This window comes from Mustela lutreola, chromosome 9, assembly GCF_030435805.1.
Source record: "Mustela lutreola isolate mMusLut2 chromosome 9, mMusLut2.pri, whole genome shotgun sequence".
Taxonomy (NCBI): domain Eukaryota; kingdom Metazoa; phylum Chordata; class Mammalia; order Carnivora; family Mustelidae; genus Mustela; species Mustela lutreola.
Genome location: NC_081298.1, coordinates 67,001,855 through 67,026,423, shown reverse-complemented (window position 1 = coordinate 67,026,423; position 24,569 = coordinate 67,001,855). Strand labels below are relative to the sequence as shown.

General features: G+C 47.5%; 1 protein-coding gene and 1 long non-coding RNA gene across 10 annotated transcripts in view; one reads left to right on the top strand and one right to left on the bottom strand.

The window, feature by feature from the left end:
- PRKCE (protein kinase C epsilon) overlaps positions 1 to 24,569 on the top strand; it is a 536,368-nt gene that overhangs the window by 430,142 nt on the left and 81,657 nt on the right. For all 8 annotated transcript variants that reach the window (XM_059134569.1, XM_059134570.1, XM_059134572.1 and 5 more), the window contains one exon: positions 23,149 to 23,303. In XM_059134569.1, the coding sequence (XP_058990552.1) occupies positions 23,149 to 23,303 (155 nt within the window). The remainder of the gene's footprint in view (positions 1 to 23,148; positions 23,304 to 24,569) is intronic.
- LOC131808518 (uncharacterized) lies at positions 14,224 to 23,151 on the bottom strand. Of its 2 annotated transcripts, none has more exons than XR_009344807.1 (3): positions 22,642 to 23,151; positions 21,008 to 21,120; positions 14,224 to 14,673 (listed from the first exon to the last, which is right to left on the bottom strand). It is a non-coding gene; the product is annotated as an uncharacterized LOC131808518 (long non-coding RNA). The 2 variants fall into 2 exon arrangements; XR_009344806.1 differs by having other exon boundaries at positions 22,969 to 23,151.

The window sequence follows — 24,569 nt, the reverse complement described above, 5'->3', positions numbered from 1 at the left end:
TTCCAGTCCCATCCATGTCGATACAAATGGTGGGTATTCATCCTTTCTGATGGCTGAGGAATATTCCATTGTATATATGGACCACATCTTCTTTATCCATTCATCTGTTGAAGGGCATCTCGGCTCTTTCCGTAGCTTGGCTATTGTGGACATTGCTGCTATGAACATTGGGGTGCATGTGCCCCTTCTTTTCACTACATTTGTATCTTTGGGGTAAATACCCAGTAGTGCAGTTGCTGGGTCATAAGGTAGCTCTATTTTTAACTTTTTGAGGAACCTCCAACCTGCATTCCCACCAACAGTGTAAGAGGGTTCCCCTTTCTCCACATCCTCTCCAACACATGTTGCTTACTGTCTTGTTAAATTTGGCCATTAATGGATGATGAACCTTTTTTTTCTGTGTCTGTTGGCCATTCATATGTCTTCTTTGGAGATGTGTCATTTCTTGGGGACTGTTCCATCTCTTTGGTGTTTTACCACGTGTGCATATTGTTTTCTTTCTTTCTTTCTTAAGGCTTCACTGAAGTCAGTTGAGCAACAAGTCCCCAGGGATGATTTCTGGTGCATGGAGGGAGAGGAGAAAAGCCTTGTAATCGATGGTTTTGTCTCTTCTGCCACGATCCCCTCATCACTTTTGTAGTTGAGCGTACCTAAGGGTTGAACCTCTTTCAGAAGTTGCTGTGTATGATCCTGTATGTAGAAAACATGGAGAAATACACACACATAAAGACCATACTAGATCTAGTGAAAGTAAGGAGGAAGGGCACGGGATGCAAGCTCTGTCTACGGTAATGAATTGTATCTCTATGTACCAAGAGTGAGCAAACCAAAAGTGCAGTTAAGGAAGTTCTATTTACCATGGCATCTGGAACAATTAAATATTCAAGCGTAAATTTAATAAAAGAAGCTAAAGACTTACAGACTAAAAAATACAAAACTTGCTTGGAGAAATTAAGGAGGAGCTAAATAAATGAAAAAACAGACCCTACCGATGGGTTAGGAAACTCGGTATTATTAAAATGGTATTTCTTCCCACCTTGGTCTACATGTTCAGCACAATTCCTGTCAAAATGCCAGCATGCCTCTTTGTAGACATCGATAATCTGATCTTTAAATTCATATGGAAACTCAAAGGACTTGGATTAGCCAGAAGAATCTTGAAAAAAAATCATCAGGTGAAAGATGCACACTTCTTCATGTCACAGCTTTCTCTAAAGCTACAGTAATCAAAACAGTGTGGTGCTAGCAGAAGACTGGGCCTGCGCCTCCATGGAACACAGGGGAGAGTCCAGAAATAAACCCCCGCATTTGCAGCAAACTGATTATTGGCAAGAGTGACAAGACCACTCAGTGGGGGAAAGGATCATCTTTTCAGCAAATGGAGCACGGACATTTGGAGCCTTCTCCCACACCTTCCACTAAGATCCACTCGAGGTGACTTATAAACCTAAATGTCCAATCTCTGGCTTCCTGTGCAGTCACCAGGATGAGGACATCAGAGGCTGGGGACAATGGCCAAAGAGGTACACGCAGGAGTGGAAGGTTATCGTTCTGCTGAGAACTTCAGTGATTTCACAGAAATAACTGGATGGGAGGATCAGGAGGGAAAACCTCCTGAGAGGCACTTCTCTGGGGAGGAAGCAGGAACCCTCACTGTCCTGATTGGAAGCAGACTGAGAAATTCAGACCTACTAAGGAATCTTATTATGATGCATGGGAGCTTCCTTTTTGGTGTAAAATAGCTCCTTCTTATTTCAAATGCTTTTTCTTATTTTTTATTTCCTGTGAGTAGCTCTACCTGCCCCCCTCACGCTCATAGCCCCCTGGTGAGATAAGGACAGCGTTTCCATGATCTGCGTTTTAGCTAACACTTCGTGCTTGCCTTGTGTGAGGCTCTGCCCTAGGCACTTGACAGATTACACACTCGCTGGATTCTTATGCTGCCCGAGGAGGTGGTGGCTGTCCTCAGGCCCATTTTACAGATGAGGAGATTGAGGCAACTGTGGTTTGGTGACTTGCAGCTGGGAAGGTGCAGAGGGATGGGATGCTGCTGTCCCCAAATCCTCTCTTCAATGGTTAAGACAGAAATGAACAGCAGTGAGTGCATTTAGGTGTTTCTAGATTTTAGATTATTTCCTCTTGAGTGGCTATTCATTAAGAACTTTTTACTAGGTATTATGAGTAACTATTTCCTTATTTAAAAACAACAACAACAACAACAAAACCAACTCCACACAAGCATGAAGTTAGAGTTGGTCCTCCTCACACTGTCCTTCCAGTGGGTGGCAGCAGGGCTGACATTCCCTTTTCTCCTTTCTAAAAATGGCTCTCAAGCCTTTTATGTTAGTGGTGGAATTCGTGTTGTTGCTAATGAGGAAACCCAAGTATACGAAGGCACTTCCGCTCTGATGGAAAGATGGGGGCTTTGGCGCTGTCTTGATTCTTCTTGCTGCCAAAGAGATCACCTCAGCTTGGAGGCCTAGCTGGTTGATTGTGGCTTACAGCAGTCGAAGGGTGGTTGCCACAGGGAATGTGAGGCTAAAGCTGCTGGGGGCCGGCTGGCCTCTCTCCCTCCTCATGGAGCCTCCCAGCCTCTCTCTGTGGCCTCCCAGTGTGGGTTGACTTGGGCTTCCAGACAGTATGGTGGCCCCAGGGCAGGCGCGCTAGCTGAAGATTTCAAGAGAGAACATTCCAGTGAACAATGTGGGAGCTGCATTGTCATCTATCATTAACCTCAGGAGTCACATTGCATCCCGTCTGCCACAGAAGCCCACCCAGTTTCAAGGGGCACATGGAAAGAGAAATTCGCAGCAGTCTAGAAAACACACCATCTTCTTCCCACCCGGCTTCTCCTGACGGAGGACTCTTTAAAAACATAGTTTATGAAGTTACTGGGGTAAAGTCTTGGGCGGTGAGTGAGGCTGAGGAGAAGAACAGAAGGATTGTCTTTTCAAGCTCTTTTTCAAATTGCTGAATGACTTGACTCTGTGACCTTGTGTTTTTGTTGTTTTGTTTGAGTTTGTGTTTTTCACTCAAGCATTTGGAAGTTCAGTGTGTTCCTCCACAAAAATGGAGACTTGGATATAGCTTCCCTGCCTCCCTGGCCAAGCTGTTGGGAGGATCAGAAGAGCAACCACTTGTGAAACGATCAGAATATAAAAATATCCCCCTTCGGATTATTCACAGCGACTTCTCTTACATTGGCCGAAACAGAGAAGAGGCAAAGGCCCCTCGCCGGCCGATCGACGATGACATGCAAGAGTTCGAGTCATACCTCAAGAGTTACCTCTAACCCTGTTCCTTCTCCACAGCCCCTTCTTCGCCCTCACTTTTTGGATGAATTCGTTCCCTTCTCAGCACTTCGCTGTTGGAGCCGGAAGGGACCTCGGAGACTCTGCAGTTGAATTCCCGTGAAGGAAAGTGGCCTGCGACAGCTCACACAGATGTTAGGCCAGGCTGGAGGGACAATAATGGTTTGCAGTGTCTGTAGGGCTCAGGTGACTTCAGCATTCTGTCCTGACAGGACACAAACGCCCTGGCCTAAGTGGCCTATGGCAGGTCAGGACAAGAGGAGGTCAGCGGGCCATTTGGTCCCCCCAGCCTCTGGAAAACCGGAATAGCACTGGCTGGGATCCAGATGCCCATTGTGTGGGGATGGGATGAAATGTTTCCAAAGGAACTGGCTCATTGTTTGGGATGCTAAATATTTATCCAACCAAACCAGACTTCAACTGAAGAAGCCAAAGGGTCTGAATTTTAGATGCCACAAACCTGGCTTGGAGGGAACAGACTGTGGGGAAGGAAAGAGAAGAGTGGTTTTCAGTCAAAAATTGTGATCGGGATGTTAATTCAGGACACAGTCTGCATGGTGAGAGGAGGGTTGGGCTCTCACCAAAGCAGGACAGACCCAGGGGCTTCTCATTTTTCTAGATGTTCCTGATAGCCCGATGATTCACCAGATACCATGGGTTCGGTCATACTGAATGATTCTTTATTCTGTTACTTAAAAGCGACACTTCTACATAACATAAGATATTATGAATGCCTATTTGCCTGCACTTTAGTTGCTCCTTTGGCCAGTAAAGTTCTCTTCTGCGGCTCCTCGAGAACAGTGGCCACAGCCCATAGAGTGTGCTCCTTGTCACCCAGGGTGTTCCTTGTCATTCAGACCCTTAAGTAAGCAGCGCAGTCATAAGTGATTGGTTAGTCTTTGCAGCATGACCGATCCAGAATCTGACTCAGAAACATTCATCTTCAAGACCATGGGGATTCATCTTGCTTTTGTAGGGATTAGTGGTTTTGCTAATGTTCCCGAGCAGATGGATGCGAGAGGCATTCGCTCCTTTGTGGGATTCTCTACCACTCCTGTGCATGTTGACATTCTCTGAGCCCAGGGTCTGGCTCGGGCCACCTGCTCGCTACTTGATGCGCTCACTTAAAACAGTATCTAAATTAGTTTTCAAATAAATGAAAATTCAAGAGGTGTTTGAACGTTTCAGAGATGAACCAACAAGAGTGTTTCTTCCTGCTAATTTGACTTTTCCTTACTGCCTTTATGCTTCAGGTCTCATGTGTGCACTATTACCACATATGTGGGGAAAATGAAAACCTCACAAGAACTTAAAGGCCTAAAGAAAATAATAGGCGTTGAAGTAACTGAATGTGAATTATTCTGCGTTTTGTTAAAGAGCAGCAGAACCTATCGTGGGCTTTGAGTTGGATGCTGTTAAGTGTCGAGAGTAGTTTTGCTGTAACCCTTCCCTAAGGAACATACCATTTCAACTTAGGAGTCCATGTTCAGCCCCCCAAAACTGAAGTTAATGATGTGAATGAGGAAGCAATTTCATGTTTGCTCAGGCTCCCTTTCACGAGTGCCGCCTGGACATAGAGAGGAGACCCTGCTCAGGGTTTCTGGATACCTGTTGTGTGAGAGACTTGGGGTGGGCGAAGCCGTGGAACATTAAGTCCCAGAGCTCTGTCACCCTGTGGGAAGCCCACATGCACCCCAGAACCGAGCCAGCCCCTGAGGTGGGGGGAAAAGCAGTGTCTGGTGTTCTCTCACAGTAGTTTCTTGAGGCAGGCCCTTCCTTTGGGGCCGCTTGGTTGCAGTGGGCTGCTGGAAGCAGGGTTCTGGAGCATTCTGTATGCTTGTAGGATGTTCAGGCCTGCTCACAATGATCACCTCTGTATCTGTGTCCATCCCGGTGACCTAAAGAACTCTCTTGAGTCCTATCAATGTTAGAGTCAGATTTTACTATTTTTTTCTTTAATTGTGTCCTAGTCATTCTAATTTTTTCCCTATAATTTATTTAGCATTGTTCTCTCTGGTTCAGAAAAGCAGTTGTCTTTGGTTCATTTTTGTTGTGCTGAAACCAGTGGCCTGCAACAGTTGCTTTCAGGCTATTTCTAGTAATGAAAACTTTCCTTAAAATGAAACCTGCAGAGCCGCTCACTGGATGAAATTATAAAAGGGGACACACACACACACACATACCCCGCTTTTATCCAAGTGAGCTGGGGAACCTGGGCTGGTATCTGATGGCTGGCCCCCACGGCTCCTCCTTGGCATCTGTGGTTCCTGGAGTGTCATTTTAAATCCCCTTTTAGTTGCTGGGGAAATCAGGACAGGCAATCCATATTTTCCAGAGACTAGCATCATGCTTGCTTTCCCAAGCACCTTTTCAGCATGTCCTTTTCAGCATGTCATTCGTGCATGAACTATGTATTTCTTGCTCTCTTCCCAGATCTAAAGCACTGCGTCAGATGCTGGTGATGTGGAAGTGACTAAGATAGACGTGGCCCCTAGCCTCTCGCTGAGGAGAGGGTTTTAGGCTTTTGGGGATGAAATCTGCCCCAGTGCCTAGGCTTGTTTGCGTGTTCTGGCCACAGGTCATGCCTGTGGGCGCTCCCGGGGCGGATGTGTCTTACCCAATCTAGTCAGCCTCTTCACGCAAAGTGCTCCCCTTAGGAAGCCATGAGCAGCCCAGCATGCCAAGAAAGTCCCGCTGTGATTCCCAAACTATCCCTGGGAATCAGAGACCAGACACAAACTATGGGGATTGAGAGGTAAATAGAAGAGCTGGGCTGAATGATGGCTGAGGTTCTCTGTGATGTATTAAACTTTCTGTTTTATTTTGGATCCAGCCCTCCCCTCCCTCTCCCCACTTCACCACCCCTATGCTTTTAACCAGGAGGTGAAGGATAAAACCTCAGCTTACTCATGTAGGTTTTCCTGCACTTAAAAAATGGCACACAAATATTCAAGCATGACTCTCCTTTTGCTAAGTGTATTCTTGGAAACCACAGCAGAAAGTGGAGTGGGGGAAAGCGGATCTTTTTCCTGTTCTCTGCGCATCTCATAGTTAACTGCTTTTGCCACTAGAGGGCGCTGATAGTTGGATTGAAGGGCCGACTGGGTGGGCCTTGAACTAGGGGATGCTAAGGAAATAGCAACTGGTTATTCATTTGATTGACTGAGGGCCAGAAAGAGCAAGCTGCATTGCTGAAAGGCTTGAGGCTTAGCCAGGTGATCGAACTGGTGATATTCTAGGAGAAGAAATTTTGGAATTACCCCTGTTTCCAGCAATGCAGTACACTTTTGTTTATGAGCAAGGTCCTGAAGTTAAACAGGGAAAAAAAAAAAGGACAAAAAGTCGGGGGCAGAGCTGTGCTTTTCTTTTAAAAATAGATTCATAGAAGCATGTGTTTGTTTGTTCCTACTTGGTGTTTTTGTTTTACTTCTAAAATGAGAACAGCTGAAATAATTTCAGAATTGTCCTGGACTTTGGAACAGACTCCCAGACAGTCTCTGTGGTCTGGGCCCTCAAAAACCCACCTGACAAGGGCTAAAGCCCATCCTCGGAAAAAGCTATTTGAGGCTGTGTGAAGCAGCCCGAGTTTGTTTTCCCCTGCGTTTGAAAATGTAAGCCTAGCATGCTCCCAGGACGAGAACTCGAACTGTGACCCTCTCAGGGCCGGAAGGGTTTGCAGCTTTTTTCAGACACAGCCTCATCTCCATTCTTTCTGCTGTGGTGGTCTTCACTGGCCTCTCTTCTCCTGCCTAGATTAGAGCAGCAAGCATTTTCCTATCAAACTCATTGAAGATGCAAATTATGAAATAGCCCAGAGAGAGGGTGGAGGACTCATTTCTGATGACCTGACAGAACCATCCTTCCCCTCGGAGCCCCAGGCAGTGTTAACCACAGGAGGTTGGAGTCCTTGAGTCCTTCATTCGCTAATTTTTGCCACACAGAAGAGCAGCTGACTGCCCTTACAGTAGTCTTCCTCCTCTGACACTCCCAGAATCACCTAAATACATCTATAAATGGAGTTCACATGAATGCCAGTTAATGATGTGTTTCTGAATACTGACTCCTGGGCAGCGTAGAACGGAGGGCTCCCTCAGAAAACAGTGGTAGAGGGTGATGGGAAGGACGTTTTGGCCACAAAGGCTTCAACTGTAGCCCCAGGGATTTAGATTACCATCAGCAGCCTGCCCCAGCAGCAAAGTCTGACTGAATGCTATCTCTCTTCTAGATTAGATAGAAAGAAGAATTGGGTCTGTTGTCCTGTGAGTTGGGGGACCTGCTGTGGTGGTGGCGGGGGTTGGGATCCTCTCTCTTTGGGCTCCTTAGTATTTATTACAGGGTTTTGCTACTTTATGCTCACGCGTCTCTCTTTGCTTGTGGAAGTCCCTGGCTTGAGGAATTTATGTTCCTTTGCATGGGATTGAGGGGGTAGAAAAGGGGAGGGGGGCTATTGTTGTTGACAGTGAGTTTAAGCCTTCTACAGATGTTGCTTTTCATTTCTAGCCAGAGTACAGAGGAGAAAGTGTTGACTTTCTAACTGGCAAGACCAGACTCAAGTTATTTGACCCTTGCACGTTTTTAACCCTTCAGAATATTCTGCTCAAGTTGTTCCAGCCTTCAGAGTTAGGATCTAAAGGAGAGGCTAATAATTCTCCAGGTTTCTTTTATTTATAAAGGGAGGTAAAGGAGTCGGGGGGTTGATATAATTCTTGGCTTATTCAAACTGAAAAGCCTACTCTTGAGGGAAGAGAAAGGGGGACAACAACTGCCCAAGACCTGCTCCTGGGAAGAATGCTCTGCGTCTAGCATCCAGGGGGCGGGACACGTATCTGTGAATGAACAAAGCAACGCTTCCCTGAATGTCAAGGAAAAACAGTGTTTGGGGTTTGTCATAGTTGCTAGCATACTCTTGAAATAGTTTCTCTCCCAACACGTGAATGCCGGCGCCGCTCCTTGCGAAGACTTTTCTCTGATTCCACCAGTAGACCTTCCATCTTACTGTCTGTCCAGTGAAGCGTCACCGTCAGCAAGAGGACACAACCCTTTGGGGGAAATGATGTATTGTTCTTCTTATCTGGAGAGCTGAAGATTATTTGTGTGTGAAGACCTCAGTTCAGAGAAGATCTGTCATAACTAAGTTTGGAGAAATTACTTTTCAGATTTTAGCAGACTCCCTTTTACCTTCCGATTCTAGAATCGAGACACTTCTGACAGGTCTTTGCTTTATCATAATGATCAAGATCTGATGTCACTAAAAGGGCAGAAGCATACTCAAAAAAAGAACATTTAAATATTTTCCAATTGGAAAATTACCCTGAAATACCTTTATTATATTTCTAAACCATACATGATCACAGGTGCTTTGAGTCATGCTGCTGATTCCAGGAAGGTGTTTGCACAAGTTGAGAAAGCAGAAGGGGCCAGTCGCCACATGCTGTAGCTGATGGCATTCTCTCCTTGGAAGCCAAGGGCCCCTTGCCTTATGCACATGGGGCTGCTGGAATGCCGCTCCCGAATTTGCCATTACTGTCTCTTCTGAGACTGTATTGATCCCTTCCCTGGCTCCAACCCTTTTGCAAAGACCCCCCAGCAGCCTTCCAGAAATTGCTGTTTCACACACATTCCGAAGGGCCACATGCAGAGAGCTCAGCCACCATTTTAACCTTGGCATTCCCCTTGAGTGACTAGAGGAGTAGCAGGCTGGGTCCTAGAGGAAGGACATGGAAGTGGTAAGGGGCCTCAGGGACTCATGGGGAGATGAGCTAGTCCTGTACAAGATCAAGCAAGGGGGAGGCATCTATAAACTCCCTTTCCTGTGTTGTGTTGTTTCCCCTTTGTCTCTGCCTGAATACTACCCATTTGAGAACGGGCTTGGCTACAGTAACCCCAAAGAAAATACTGCGGTAGTAAGAGTCACCTACCTTTATATCCATCTTGATCTTCTTCCCTTCCTTTTCCCAAAAAAACCTATGAATGGAAGTAGATAAGCAGAGGTTGAATTGGCTAAGTCTGTCGCTTACCTCTTGATTTTCCAGTATCTGGGGGAAAGGGGCAAAAGACCACCTACTCTAACTAGAAATACTACACCTGTATTCATTGAACAACTTTCGATTACTCAGTGTATTGTGTTCAGATAAACTATGAAAATAAGTGATTTCTAGGGCTCAGGGCATTGTCTGTGAACTGTTCTGCCTGTGTCTCATAAATTTTCCATTTGGATGATCAGAGCAGGGTGGAAGTTTTTTAGGCTACAGGCAGTTGTTGTCACTGGCTGACCCTGAGTTGTGGGTACATGGGAACTCTGCCCAGGGCTTCACAGCCTGGAGGAGAAGAACTAGCTCTCAGGGTTGGTGGGAGTTCCTGCTGGTTATTCTTCCTTCGGTGCCTCTGCTGTAACCAAGTTGGCAGTTTTATCTTATCCAAACAGAGATACACAGTGAAAGAAAACCAATTTGGGCAATTAGAATTGGTGGTAAATCTGTATTACATGGAATTTGTTCAGAAAAATGACATTATATTGCGTGCTTGGATAGGAATTAGAACTGCTAACACCTTGGTGCCAAGGAGAGGTTCCTCAGAACCTTCTGAGATAAAAAGATTAGGGTAATTTTCATTAGCACAGTTGCTAAATAAATCGGGGCTGTCGAAGTACTTAACAGTTTGTGTTCTTGAGTTACATGTTTTTTGTGCTTTTGAATTGGCCATTAGCCGGCCAAGCAAGGCATTTCTTTTTACAGATAAAATTTCATTGTATTCCTGTTCAGGATGCTACAATATCATATTGGAACAAATGTCAAATGGATGGGGCATACCATATAACAAGGCCTTGTCCATCACGATAATTTGGTTCAAACAGTTCGGTCTCATGGAAAAGAATGGTATTGAAACATGTGGTCTAGAACCCTGAGGACCAGCCTGAGGTGGCCTCTGAGAGGTACCTGTGAGGTGGAAGCAAGAGGGCAGGGAGCTCTGTGCCCTCTTGCGGTCTTGCTCATCTCCACTGCACATTCAGCAGCTCTGCAGATCGAGACCTGGCCCACACGCTACAAGACGAAACACCAAGTACACGTTCAAGGGTAGACGCATCTTGGAGGTCTCCGAGAACAGAGATGGAGAATGAGCAGTGAGTGTTTCGGAGGCACACTGCCTTGTGTTTTGGTAAATGCACAGAAAATATCTGCTGAAAATGGGTGGGCATTTGTGAAATCAAGGTACCGAATGTAGAGTTAGCTGGGCAGAGCCCGAAGACTCCGAGATGCGGGAGAGCCCATCCTTATGAAGCCGGCACACTTCAAGATAGTCAGTTTTCCTCTGAGGGGGCAAACCAAGAATCTGACGTAGAGTAGAACAACAGTAAAAGTCATGTGAATCTGGAAATACACCTCTTTTCCAGGCATTTATTTAGCGTTTCCTGGCATTGGATTGTTTGTAGGTCGGTATTGCAAGAGAATGCACATTTTTTACATAATACTGTGGTTGGAAGCTGTGTTTCCTTACCAGTTCACAGATTATTTCACTAAGTAAGGAATTAGTCAGAAGGCAATTAAAAAGTCTTTTGTTTTCATTGTTCATAAGAGACTCTGGTGGTTTGCCTGCACTTGACATCATTGGTGGGCAGATCTCCCCTGTGGAATTCCTGAAAGAAGGGTCATGAACGTGTGTGAACTTTAGCTGGTCTGTACAGCATGAAGAGAAGTAATCTATTTGGGTGAGCCTCCTCCGTGATCAGCCGTCTAATATAAGCATACCCACTCTTCTAGGTCCAGTGAAGGATTCAGAAAGAGGCCTTGGGAGCCACTCTGCAAACCAAGACCATAAAGCAAGGTTGAATTGGGTTGTCTGGAATCATGGTGCTCACCCACCTAGTAATTCAGATCATCTTAGCTGAGCAGAACCAAAATGATACTAATGCATTGGCTGATAAGTCTAATTAATCTGTCATGATTTACTGATTGACTGTTATAGGCAAGGGATAAGTCCTGCTCTCGTGGACTGAAAAAGTACAACTGAAGAAGTAGGCTAGAAGAAGAAAACTGAGTTAAATAACCCTTTCTGCACTAACAGAATATACCAGTGATAGAAGTTATAACATGCAGGATGTGATTAATCATCCCTTAGGAGGTTTAAAGACTGCCATGAGTTCACCAGACCCAAGAGTTGCTGCCTTCATTGGAAAAGGCGTCGCCAAGGGGAAGGAGAGCAGGAAGTGTCTGGCACGTGGAGAGGAGGTGTGGGAAGCAGAGTTGCCTGGACGGTTCAGGAGTACTGAGAGCAAGGACTGGTTGTGAGATGAAGAGAAAGCAGCTCCAGTAGGAGGCAGCAAGAAAGATTGAAATTTAGATTACCACCAGACGGGGAAGGTCTACCACGAAGTCCTCGGAGCGCAAACCCTAGACTAGCAGGGGGGCCTGCTAGAAACGCAGACTCTCAGGTCCCAACCCGCACCCACAGACTCAGAATTTGGGGGTATGCATTCCAGGAATCTGTTTTTTAAAAAGGTGTCCCTTTGATTCCTCTGTGGGCTAAAGTTTGAAAAGCACCCCCAGTCGAGAGTATGGACTTTGTTTCAAAAGTCTGTGGAGACCGTCTGAGGGCTCTGGAGTAGGGAAGTGGCACGTTGTCCAGGGATCCAGCACACCAGGGCCTCGGGGCAGCGGTCTTCCACAGGTATGCCTCTTGAGTGTTCTCACTTATCATTCTCACTCACCTGCCCATCGCCACGTGTGCGATGAAACCGCTCCAGATTGCCAGGCATGGAACCGTGGGAACCGAAGTCACAGAACTCCTCTTTGAAGTGGTTTCTGACGGCTGAGGGTAGGTCTCGTCTGGGTAGTGATGTGGTGCGCATCTATGGTATATTTCTATAAGTAGGGGTTTTATTGTAACATGTGTGCTTTGCAAAAAGTGACTAAAATCCACAGCAATAGCAAATACCTATATGGGGCTTTATAGTTTAAAACACAGTACGATGAACTGATTGGAACTGTGTCCATCACTGAGCCACATGCAGCCACCGAACGAAAGGAGGCCTGTGGTTGAAAAATTAGAACAGATATTTTCCTTAACAGTTTTTTTTTTTTTCCTAGACCAACCACCTGCCGAAGAATAAGCTATTTTAATTTTCTGTCAAGTAGCTACTTTCGAATCTAGATTCGCTAGCTGGGGAAGCCAATGCCTGTGTTTGTCTAAGTTCACACAGCCAGGAAGCAGCTGAGCTACAATTTGAACGTGGGCAGTCTGGGTCCAGAGGCGGAGCTAGGACTGTTATACCATGCAAGTGAGGGTGCAGGCAGAGAAAGCTACCAGAATGTCAAAAATTAAAAATAAAAATAAATTTAAAAAGTAACCCACTGACCAAGTATTGACAGAAAGACCTTGACTGTGGTCAAGTCATGCCACATTTCATTCAAGGTTCTCAAGCTCCCGAGTCATTTTTTTGAATCTGTTCAGGTAATGGATTTCTCCGTTTGAAAGAAACCAGCATCCTATCCAAATTAAAATTGTTGGCCCTCAGCCCGTGTGAGAGCTGCAACTCATCCTGAAATTCTCCCCTGGCTTGGTCTGTGCCGCCACCTTTCCAGGTCATTAAGAACGAAACGTTTAGGAACAGATTAAACACAGGCTGTTTGTGTTCTGCTTTTTGAGCACCCGTGCCTGTTTCATGCAGACTCCGTGGTGCTGGTCGGAGTCCATGCCCCTAGGTTTCAGAAACAACACCTGCCGGGATTTAGCGCCTTCTTGCCATAGCACGGGCAGGCTTAAACAGTTCCTTGGAGAGGAACCTGTGCTATTACACCAAATATCGATCAGTCTATCTCACCACACTGCCTGGCATTCTGAGCGAACCTGCACAGAAGTACGGGGATCAAAGAACGTAATCATCAAAAACCTTCCTTTCACGCTCTACCTGCCATCAAATGAAAGTATTAGTGAAGTGGTATGGAAATCCTCCTTAGGCTGCCTGCAGCCACCAGCCGTGCCACTTAGGATTTAAAACAACGTGGTTGAGTGTTCAGAATCCGCAGGATTGAGTTGTGTGCGCACGTTAGTGTATTATTTCCAAGTTGCCAGTTTCCCCCAGATTAGCACATTTTCGCTTCGGCTTTATTGAAGGAGTCAGGACATGAAAGGGGATTTAGCACCGTGGAGATGTCAACCACGCTTCCTTGCCGTCCTGGAGTGGCCGATTCGGTTCAAGGCAGCCATGCGTGTGAATCCACCAACAGGACCGTGGGACTCAAAGTCAAAAGCCAAGTGGGATTGATAGAAAGGAAAAGACAGAAGTACAGTGATGTAGCCCTAGGTGGGAACTTCAGGCCCTTGATTTAATGTCGTAGGGCCCTCACAGTTGCAAAGAACACATCATAGCCCAGTATCAGCGATACAGTAAGTGCTTTCTCGTGGAATGACTGGAACGGTGTGGATGAGCCCAGCTGGTGTTAAGTATGGCAGGAGTACAGCCAGGAGGCAGGAGACACAGCCCTGGTCACTCCAGGAGATGCCTCCTGTGGTGGAAAGCCGTGGTTTGTCATGAGAGCACGCTCTGCCCGTGAGAGTGCCAGGATGAAGGAAGGCTGGAGACCATTGGTTCAGGAATTTATGTTCTAGGATCCTTTTACCTGAGATCTGCTCAGACCTGTACCCCCTAGCCAGGAGGTGTTTTGGGGGGGGGGGGTGGACTTTCTTTTGTCACATTTGGTGTGATCAATCTGAATTTCCCGCTAAGCAAGTTATGTATTTTTCCCACAATCCAAGGGAAATAATGACGTCCCTTCTCCACTCAGAGTCAGCTACCTGGTATTTGCTTATCTTTAAAACTGTTACAAGAACTTTACATAATCTTTGGGGAGAAATGAAAGGTAAGAAAAGAGGGACTACAGCAATGTTGATAGCTGGTTGTAAAGTGAACAATTCAGTCAACTGGCCAGTCATTTTATACACACACGTTTGAAGAAAGTTTCCTTGATTGCTTTTTGCCGAGTGGGCTTGGTCCTTTGCCCACTAATGGGGGTACATTCTAATCCTCCGATTGGTGAGCAGGATTCCTGGCTAAATAGACTTAAGCGAAGAAACAAAAACACAATAGCAACAGCATTAACAGGCTCAAGGGTTGACCTCACCCAGAACCATAGGCTTTTATTTACAGTGGTAGTAGGTGCGTGAGCCTCCTGGAAATCAGACCTCCAATATGACCTCTGTAGGTACTTCTTTTTGTGCTGGGCACAGGAAATAAGATGGCAGCTCAGTTTCTGGAATCAGAGCAGCAGCTACCTGGGCTGTTTCAATCCTGTATGGGCTCCGTCTCACATCTGAGCTGCACATGGAGAGACTCCGTTCTTCTTACTGAGCTGCATATGCACCAAGCCTAGACAGGAGGGGGATATACAAGAAGGGAATGTCCTGAGCCCCAGCTGTTGGCACTTACAACCTATTGGAGACACAGGAGGGCTTATGTGTGGGGAACAGAGTTTGATGCAGTTAACGCACTAGATTGGGAGGACCAGCCTGAGCTCAGGGGAAGAAAACTGGTAAAGAACAAGGTTATGATGTGGGCCTTGGCTGGGTTGGGGAAATGGAATTAGGATAAGAATACTTTTATTCCTATGCTTGAAAACACTTAAAGGAACATTCCATAGGTCCTTAACATTGGCTTCAAGCAGCTGACTACTGGTGACAGTAGGCTCCAATGAGGAGGCGATGTAATCTGATTTAGATTATCTCTTGGTATCATCAAAGACAGATTTGGCCTGTGTCGCCATCTTGACCAGATTCTGGGAGGGCAATGAGCACCGTGAAGAGCCTGGAACCTCTGTTGGGTGACCAGGCTGCTAAACCAGGCAGATGAGTGAGTGGGGTCAAGGTCCCTGATGCCTGCTGCTCTCCTGGAGCCCAGGTCACCAGCCGGGGACAGAGGATGACAGCCCAATGCCACACCCCAAGAGGGCACTTGATGGAGAAAGCAGCTGCTGGGAGAAACCAGGAGAAAGCCAGGTACTGTGAAGTGACGCTGAGGTACAAACATTGACCCTCTGAGGATGTGATGGACTGAAAGAGCCTCAGGCTTGCCACATCACTGTCCTTTTCACTGGCTGTGTTCCCCATCAAAACCCTCTTGATTCTGTCATTTTCAAAATGAGAACTAACGATAAGCTGTTACTCCCACTTGGCTTGAGACACTGCCCTTGTTCGGGGCAGGAGGTCAGTCCGGCAGTAACATCATTTACACGTAACCTATTTGGGGGCTGTTCCCTGCACACTGTCAGGTCATGTCAAAGAGCTTTCTTTCTCGGAAGAGGCTGAGGACCCTATAAAAAGAAAGTATTCTCTGATGTGCTGAAGACGAACTCTTCCCCTCACCCTAGCTTTCACACAGATGACAGTGTGTGGGGCAGGTTGGCAGAAACTCGAAGTTCTCTGAGCAGAGTGCAGCTCTGATCAGAGGCAGGAAGTGTTTATTCGAGCTGTATTGGGTGAGTCAGTTTGCTACTGCTCTAGGTCCCTTTAAACCTGGGGCATCTTGTGTATGTCAAATAATCATAGTTTTAAGCAACCGGAAACAAATACCAGATATACACAAATGATGTTCAGACCTTCCTAACCAGCAGACACTGTTGCGGGATTTTTACTGTTTTGGCCAGTGCTGATTAGGTTAAGGCTTTCCCACATGAAAATGAGCATCTACCCTCTTTCCCAAAGTAAGGTGGACTCTTCCCTCTGTGGCTTCTAGGAGATCATCATAAAACACAGTCCTGTGAAAATCCACTCTGTATTTTCCCTGTTACCATTGGTGTTGGTAGAATTGGTTATTGCTTTAGGAATTTGGCTGAGATAAATCTGAACTTGGGGAAACAGCACAAGGTCATGGCCCTGGAGTGAGGCCTCTGAACAGTGGGAGGTGAAAAGAGGGAAAGGCCTATGTGAGGAAGGGCTGACGGGCGTGAAAATGGTTTTTCTAAACAACATTATTTGGCTGATAATTATTTTTGTTACCGCATAGGAAAATTATCCCCCTAAACACAGTTACTATCCACACGAGTCTCTCCTTCTCTGTTCACTGAGAGGTAAGTCTCCAGTAAGAGGAAGGATGTTTACTGGGATGAGGGCTTGCTTTCTTTGGGGGGAAATAAAATGGTTTTGGTTAAGTTTCCCAGAGTGGTTGAATCTTGCCTTTGTTTCTATCAAGGAGGCATCATAGAGAGGAGGGAGGGTTGCCTCTGGTTGGTTCGAAGATAAGGACATGCTGAGGATGGTGGAAATAGGGAAGATATGGAAGAACTTCAGGCTGCCTTCTTCTACTCCATCTTGAAGTCTGCTTCCAGAATAGCTTTGCTTCAGGTTAGCTTTAATCATACCATTTTACCACTCAGAAGGTTTCTGGGGTTCTTTGCTTCCTATGTGTGTTTTTAGAACCACCTCCTCCCTGACCCCCAACCCCACCACCACCAATCTGTCTTCTTCCTACCTGCATCCAGAATTTATGAGCTGTTTTCCAGATAGCGAGTTTTTTTCACCTCACCCCCACCCTCCCCATCCCCACAGTGTCCTTTCCCCTTACCTCTTCCCTGGGGGCTGGTCCTGCAACTTGCCAGGACTTTCCCTTCTCTCTTGCCCACCTCCTGACCCTAATTCAGATTGGTGTCCACCAAATCTGTATAGAGCAATAGCCAATTCCACCAGGACCAGTTCTATTACAGAAAATAAAATACAGAAAGGGTTTTCACATGATGGTTTCCTATCACGGTCTTCAGTAAGTGCTACGGCCTGGATGACAGACAGTTACTCTCTATTGGCGGCCCAGAAAGTAATGACCCAGACTCCCAGGTTTCACAATCTGATTCGATAGAGGAGGGTTTTGCACATAACCTCAGAACGGTTTTTTTTTTAAGATGTTATTATTTATTAGACAGACAGAGATCACAAGTAGGCAGAGAGGCAGGCAGAGAGAGACAGAGAAGGGGAAGCAGGCTCCCCACTGAGCAGAGAACCCTATGCGGGGCTCGATCCCTGGAGCCAAAAGCAATGGCTTTCACCCACCGAGCCACCCAGCCGCCCCTAACCTCGGAACATTTTATGTTGCTTTTTTGTGGCTTCCCATGTTCAATTCCTACTTCTTAGACACCAAAGCCATGGCTCCTGTCATCTTTCATAACCCCCAGGGACCCGCCCCAGGGACCCACCCCAGGGCTGGGCACCAAAGAAAGACCTGTTGAACTGATAGATTAAATGATGTGGACACGGAGGGGAGCAAAGAGATGTCACAGAGGGTGAATTGAGGACCCACGATTCCCTTAGATGACGCACTGGAGAAGAGGTTCATCCCGTCCCTGGCACATCAGAGGTGGACTGTTCCAAGTCCAATCTTTTGTTGGGCACTCATGAGAAATGGACTCAAAAGCGATAGAATCTTTGCACATATAAACAGCTAGCAAATGATAGAGAATGTGCGTCCAAACAAATCCAATTGGCAGGACATGTCGTACTGCCGAGAGGAAGCCTCTGGCTATCCATCACACCTTGAAAGATGAAAGATGAAGGGAACAGTGCTCCCTTCAAAGGCAGGAAAGGTTAGCGCTCTGGGAAAACAGAGCCCAGTGGGAATTTCAAATACATGGTGTGGCCCTTCCGGCTTGTAGGTCATGATTAACTATTCTTACCCTAAATGACCATGACATATAATCCCTTTCCTAATTTCATTATTTTGCTTACTAGCTCAAGACCGTAACTTTTTAGACATTCAGGTGAGATTAAGGGAGGAGGAGGTGGAATAAGGCTTTTAAAATCTTTGGTTACCTCAGAAAACATATTTGCTTACTTTACCAGGAAGTTGGGTTTGTGTTTTGTTTTGTTTTCTGCTGATGCCAAGAGGGGATTAATGAGTAGCTGCTGGTTCTGCCAACTTTCTTTTGATTTCAGTTTATGTAATTAAGCAGTTCCCAGAATGACTTGAGGTTCTCACTCTGCATCAAAACATGCTTCTCAGATGTGTTAGGTGTGGAGGTCAGAAGGGATCCAAACTCCCTGAATGGAGGGAGGGGGAGTGAAAAACTGATCTGGCTTTAAACTTTGACACACACACACACACACACACACACACCCAGTTTAAAAAAGGTTGATTCTACTTTGGGGCTGTGCACACCGAGGTATATTGAGTAGAAAGTAGGTTTCAATGGAAGTTCAAAATGAGCTAATGTTAGAATAACTCCAAGTGAGATTAACAATAGGAATAACACAGGGAAACCAGCCCTGGTTCACTATTGAATTTCCAGCAACTACAGCTTCGTGCCTGGTGCATGTCCAAGAACTCACACATTGGACAGGGGCACACTGGTAACCCACTGTGCGCCAGGCTCAGCTCTGGTTGCTGGAGATCCAGTAAGAAATGAACCCGACAAGAACTCCCCCCCTTCCCCAAGATGCTCACACAGAGCGAATGTTAGACGAGCAGATTTTTATCAAGTGTCTCCTTAGTTAGGGAGTTCCCTGCTAGTGGTAGTGGGGATGGGGGCGGGGGTTGCTGGGAAGAAAACATGTTCCTCAAGGAATGGATCATCTCACTGGGAAGTGAAGACACCCATGGAACAAAAGAACTGTTCAGAGCTGTAACTGAATACAGGGTGCCGATCCAGGCAGAGAGGCCAGAACGGGCGCTCGTCTCCAGATTCCCCAGGCAGGAGGCTCTCTGTAGCAGGCTGACTTGTCTCTGGCTCCTTCAGCAGTAGGAATTTGCGGTGGCAGAAATCAGAGTTCCCTCTGGTTCCCTTTCTCCCACGCAGCCCCCTAACCTTTTTTCATTCTTCCATCCACGTGATGATTGTTTTTTAAAGAGGATTATAGCAGCTTTTCTTTTGGGGTCAGGCTAGTTCCCTGACAGACTAATAGGGCAGAACTTCGAACACTTCCTGTCCTCATGAAACAGCTGGGGGAGAAAGACACGAGTCAGTTACACAAATCAGACCTCCTGAATGCTACAGGGGAGAACATAGCATATAATAGGGAGATTTGACTTTGTCAGAGAAGTTGGGGACAGCTTCTTAAAAAAAAAAAAGAAAGAAAAAGAAAAAATGTGGGCTATACTGGAATCTCCAGGATGAGGAGGGATTAATCAGGGGAAGGGAGCTGGGAAACATTCCAAGCTGAGGGAACAGCACAAGGAAAGGCCTCGTGGCAAGAGGGAATTTGCTGTTGAGACAGAGGGAGCCAGGGATGGCTGGAAGGGAGGGGACTCAGAAGAAGGTAGGTGGGGTGGATCATAAGAGGCCATCAGCCATATTTAGGAGTTTTCTCTTTATTCCAAGAGTAATAGGAAACCCTTGAAAGAATAATCAGTAGAAAGAGAGAAGGGAGGGGGATAGGTTACACTCAGATTTTCATTTCAGCAGGGTAACTGCCTGTGATTTGATCATCATTTGCTGGGGGTGGGCAGTGTGAGGGGCATTAGGAAGAAAGCACTTGACAGGAGTCTAGACAGGAGGTGAGAACCGCTTGGACCAGAATGGTGGCTATGAGCTGAGCGGGCAGAGACAGAAAGAGGTAGACAAATGCAGTAGGTGCAAAATGGTACAAAAGCATGGAAGGGAGAAGCAGCAGGGCTTGGCGGCACAGGTGAGGGATGAGGGAGAGAAAGGTGCTCGCAGTCACTGTCCAGTCTCTGACTTGTACGCAGGCACCCTGGACGAGGACCTGTTTGCTGCAGGCGTTGGGGGGGAAGAATTACTGTGTCCGTTTCAAACCTGTTGGGTTGAGTGCTTTTGCACCATCTAGAGGGAAATGTCTGAAACACGGTTGGATAAAGGAGTGTGCGGCTTGGAGGGGAAGTCCGGTGTGGAGGTTAATGTTCGTGGGTCACATGTGCCCAGCGAGGTGCATTAGGCTCTGTGAGGTGGAGGAGACCGCTCAGCGAGGATACAATGGGGAAGGAGGAGGGTCCCAGAGGCCGGCCCCAGGGACTCTGGTGCCTGATGGATGGGGAGAGAAGCCTGCACCAGCAGATGCGAGACCACCTGCCCAAGACATGGGTAGGAAACCAGCCCAAAAGCCAAGGGAGCCAAGTGATATTTGGAAGAGGAAGGGCTCATGGGAAAATAGTGCTAAAAGGACAGGAAGTGAAGACTTGGTGATGGTAGTTCTCCTGCCGTCGGTGATGACAGGATGAGATCACCTTCAGGGAGCATCCGTTGTGAGCCAGGCACTTTAACATTTGAGCTCATGCCCGTAAGACATCTGTAAGGCAGGTCCTCTATCAAACCGAACACAGGGAGCAGGTCATGTGCCTGAGCTCACATAGCCAGCAAGTGACAGATTTCGGTGGGAGCTCTTGTCACTCCACAGACCCTGTTCTTAAATGCTGTGTGTCTAGGGTCAGTGGAATCAAAAGCAGCCAGCGAGCAGAGAGGGGTGTGGAGAAGACAGGTTTCCTCCTCCCAAAAGCTTTGGATTCTTCCCCAAGCTGCGAAGGAAATGCGGCATCGTTGCTTCCACCCGCAAGCAACGGGTGGCTGCCCACGGGAGGGCGTCCCAGTGCTTGTCCTTAGTGCTGTGGTTCAGGAGCTCAGGGCAGTGCTCTATGCAGGAGGCAGCCGCACCTGCCCTGGGGAAGTCTTGCCCCTAGCGCCCTGGGACCACCCCCCCACCCCGCTCTTCTCAGCGAGGGGTCTGACGTCACCTGGGAACGTGTGGGAGAGGCTGCTTCTCAGACTCACCATCCTAGGTTTTCCTAATTGAAAACTCAACGGTGAGGCGCAGGATCCGTGTGCTCACTAGTCTTCGTGTGATTCCAGGGCACAAGCTTGAGAACCCGTGTGCTGAGGGGATCCTTGCAAACAGAAGAAGGAAAATCTGAGTGACTTAGAGTCCATGTATCTCTCAAACACCAAATACCTCAGCAGAACGAGATGGAAGAATGGTGCTGAACCCGGGCTGTACACGGCAGGCCCACGGGGAGCTTTGCACACCCCCGAGGCCTGAGGCCCACCCTCAGGAATTCTGGTCTCGTGGGGCTGGGGTCGGCCTGAGCATTCGGGTGTTGTGATGAGGATTTGCGTGGGGAATGGGTGAGGGAGGGAATGATGAGCAAGGCAGCCTGTGTACTTTTAGGTCCAGAATCATACTCTGGGGAGAAAATGGGGCAGGCCTTGAAGGGGAAGGAAGACAAATGGAAGAAAGCCTAGATCGTAGGCCCTTTGTGAGTACTGGTATCGCCTGAATGAATCTGGAGACGCCTGGGGCAGAAGGTAGTCTGAATTCATAACAATTCTTAACAGTGGACTTACTTTCAAAGCGATGTCAACAATGAATTAAATATGCTGTCACAGCTGCTTCATGACTGAAGCAGGCTCATGATCACCACCTCCTGCCCGCTTCACTGGACTCCGTCTATGTGTTGAGAATGTGCTCCCTCTCTGGCCTCCCCAGCATCACTGTTTTCCCTTTGCTCCATGAACCTTCCTCCCCTGCTGGCCCACTCAACCCCCGCCCTTGGCATTCTCACCCTGTCCCCAAATCCTGGGATTTGTTCCCGCCCCTGCTCCCCCACCTCCTTGTTGTCTCAGACCCCAGCTCTGTCCAGAATCCTCCGGGGACCCCAGTTTAGAGAGCCCCCCCCACTTTCTCTTGACCTTTCATCTTTGAGACACTCTGCTTCTGTTTTGTTTTCTTCATTCTGCCCATTTCCCCATCTCCAGTCCTGGCTCCTAAATTCCGCAGGGACAGTGCTGGCTTGACGTTCTTTCCCTCCCGTCTAGCACAGCGCCCCACACCTTACAGGCTTAGGAAACAGTAGTCAAGAAACCACAAAAGGGAACTTCCATCCGTCTGCTTCACACACTGGCAAGGAGTGCAGATACAGAAGGCCCCTCCTCGATGACGTAGGAGTGTGGTTGGGTCATTTGGAGGCCGCCTTGAGGAAAGAAGCCATAGGAAATGTGGCAAGATGGGAATCCCAGTAGGAACATCCTCCAGAGTGAAGAGTGGCCCGCAGAAGGGGCACTCGCAGCCTCAAAAGCCCGTGGGACCGTGAAGTCGTTTCCCAGGGCTGTCTTCACACATTAACGCCAACTGGGGGCTTCAAACAATCTGAATCTATTCTCTCATGGTTCGAGAGACCAGAAGTCTGGAACCAGTGTCACTGGGCTGAAATCAAGGGCCTGCTCTCTCTGCAGGCCCTCAGGGGAGAGTCCCTTCTTGCCTCTTCCAGCTTCCAGTAGCCACCATGTTCATTGGCTTGTGGCCACAACACAGTCGCTGCCTCTGTGGTCACGTTGTCTTCTTCCTGCTTCTCAAATCTCCCCCCTGCCTTTCTCTTATAAGGACACCTGTGATTGCACTGAGGACCCACCTGGGTGATCCAGAATAACTTCTCTTCTCAGGATCCCTGTTGTAATCACACCTGCAAAGTCCTTTTTTGCTGTCTCAGGTTAACACTCGCACGCGAAGGGATTAGGACACGGATGTCCTGTGGAGAGCCATTATCCAACCTAACACATATATAAAGGTAACTGGAGCCTCCAGAGGGACAGAGACTTGTCCGAGGACACACTTCAGGGTTGTCACAGAAATCAAAGACCCAGGTCTCCTTTCTGTCCGTTCAGGGCTTCCTCCGCTAAACTAAGCTGATGTTCTTAAAAGTAAAACAGAGAAAGAGATTTAAAATCACGCCTCCTACCCTAATCCGTGTGCTTTCTGGATTATCTGTCTTCTGACTTCTGTCTGGCTTGCGTGCTATCAGGATTCTGCCATCGCTGCACCTTCTTCCCCCTTGAGTTTGGGCTCAGGAGACACTCTCTGGCCTGTGTGGGCAGCAGCAGTGGAATTACCTAACTGGCATTTTCTGCTCTCCTCTCAGGACCGCCTCTTCTTCGTCATGGAGTATGTAAATGGTGGCGACCTCATGTTCCAGATTCAGCGCTCCCGAAAATTCGATGAGCCTCGTTCCCGGTTCTATGCTGCAGAGGTCACGTCAGCTCTCATGTTCCTCCACCAACATGGAGTCATCTACAGGTAGCTCTTCCCTTCTCCTGCCTCCCCGGACAGCAAAAAAAATAAGAATTCTCCAGACACTGGAACTGACTTTGGCCCCTGCCCAACCGGTCTCTTAGCAACCCGCTTTAGATTAGTTGTTTGTTCTAATTTGCTTGCAGAGGACTTTTGGGGGGCTGTTTATCACTGTGAATGTTAATATTTGAATAGCCTCAGGAGATCTGACCCACTGTTTGTGCCAGTTTGGATCGAAAGCCCAAGCACAACATTTTAAAGGCTTGGCGCCGAGTGACCTTGGAATAACCTTCATTTCTCTCTCTCCCCACCCTCATCCTTCAACCTCAGGGCATTCTCTTTACTTTTTCCTTCTGTGCCATGAACTTCCTCCCCTTTCCAACCTCTTGCCACTTCCTGAGTTTGTTTGGCTTAGTTGTCTCCAGCAGATAGAATGAGAGGAGTTGCTCAGGGGTATCTGGGTTTCTGATTCGAGGAGGAGGAGCTGGGGGGGAGGGGGAAGGGAGCTAGACAATATCCAACAGGAAGTTCCTGCACATCAACCAGTCCCTCACTGCCGCCCTGTCCCCCTTCCAAGAAAACACAGCACACACACACACACACACACACACACTCACACGCTTATTTTCCAGTAAGGGAGTGGGGCTATTTACGCAGGCTCTTCTATGAGGTCAGGAATTCTGGGAGGAGTAAATATTTATAGTTAGCAACAAGGACGCTAAAGTTCCTTAAGGTTTTCTCAATGACTGTCAATTTCTTGACTTGGTTTTTGCTCCCTTCCCCCGCCCCCAAACTTTTATCAATTGGGTAGAATAGCTGGCTGGTTTCAACCCAGAACTTAGTCACTAGAACCTTCCTGACCCTCTCCTGGGAGCAGTGCTCTGACTAAAGGCTCGTTGAGGGGCTCTGACCAACGCTCACCCCAGGCTTCCTTTTTACTGATGACTCTTAGTTTCCTCCAGTGTGTGTCTTCTCTGCTCAGAAGTAATCAGTGCCTCCCTGTGGCCTGCATAATAAAATCCAGACCTTTCAGCCAGCCTGGCATGGCTACCCACATCCTGCATCCCTCGGTTGGCTTCCTGTTGCTGCGTAACAAAAGACCACAGATTTACAGGCTTCAGGCAGCACCCATTTATTAGCCCCCATTCTGTGGTCCCCGAGTTCAGGCACTGTGGGCACTGGCCCTCGGCTTGGGGTCTCGCTGCTGTGATCACAGTGTCAGTCAGGCTGCATGCTTGTGTGAAGTTTGGGGTCCTCTTCCACACTCACGTG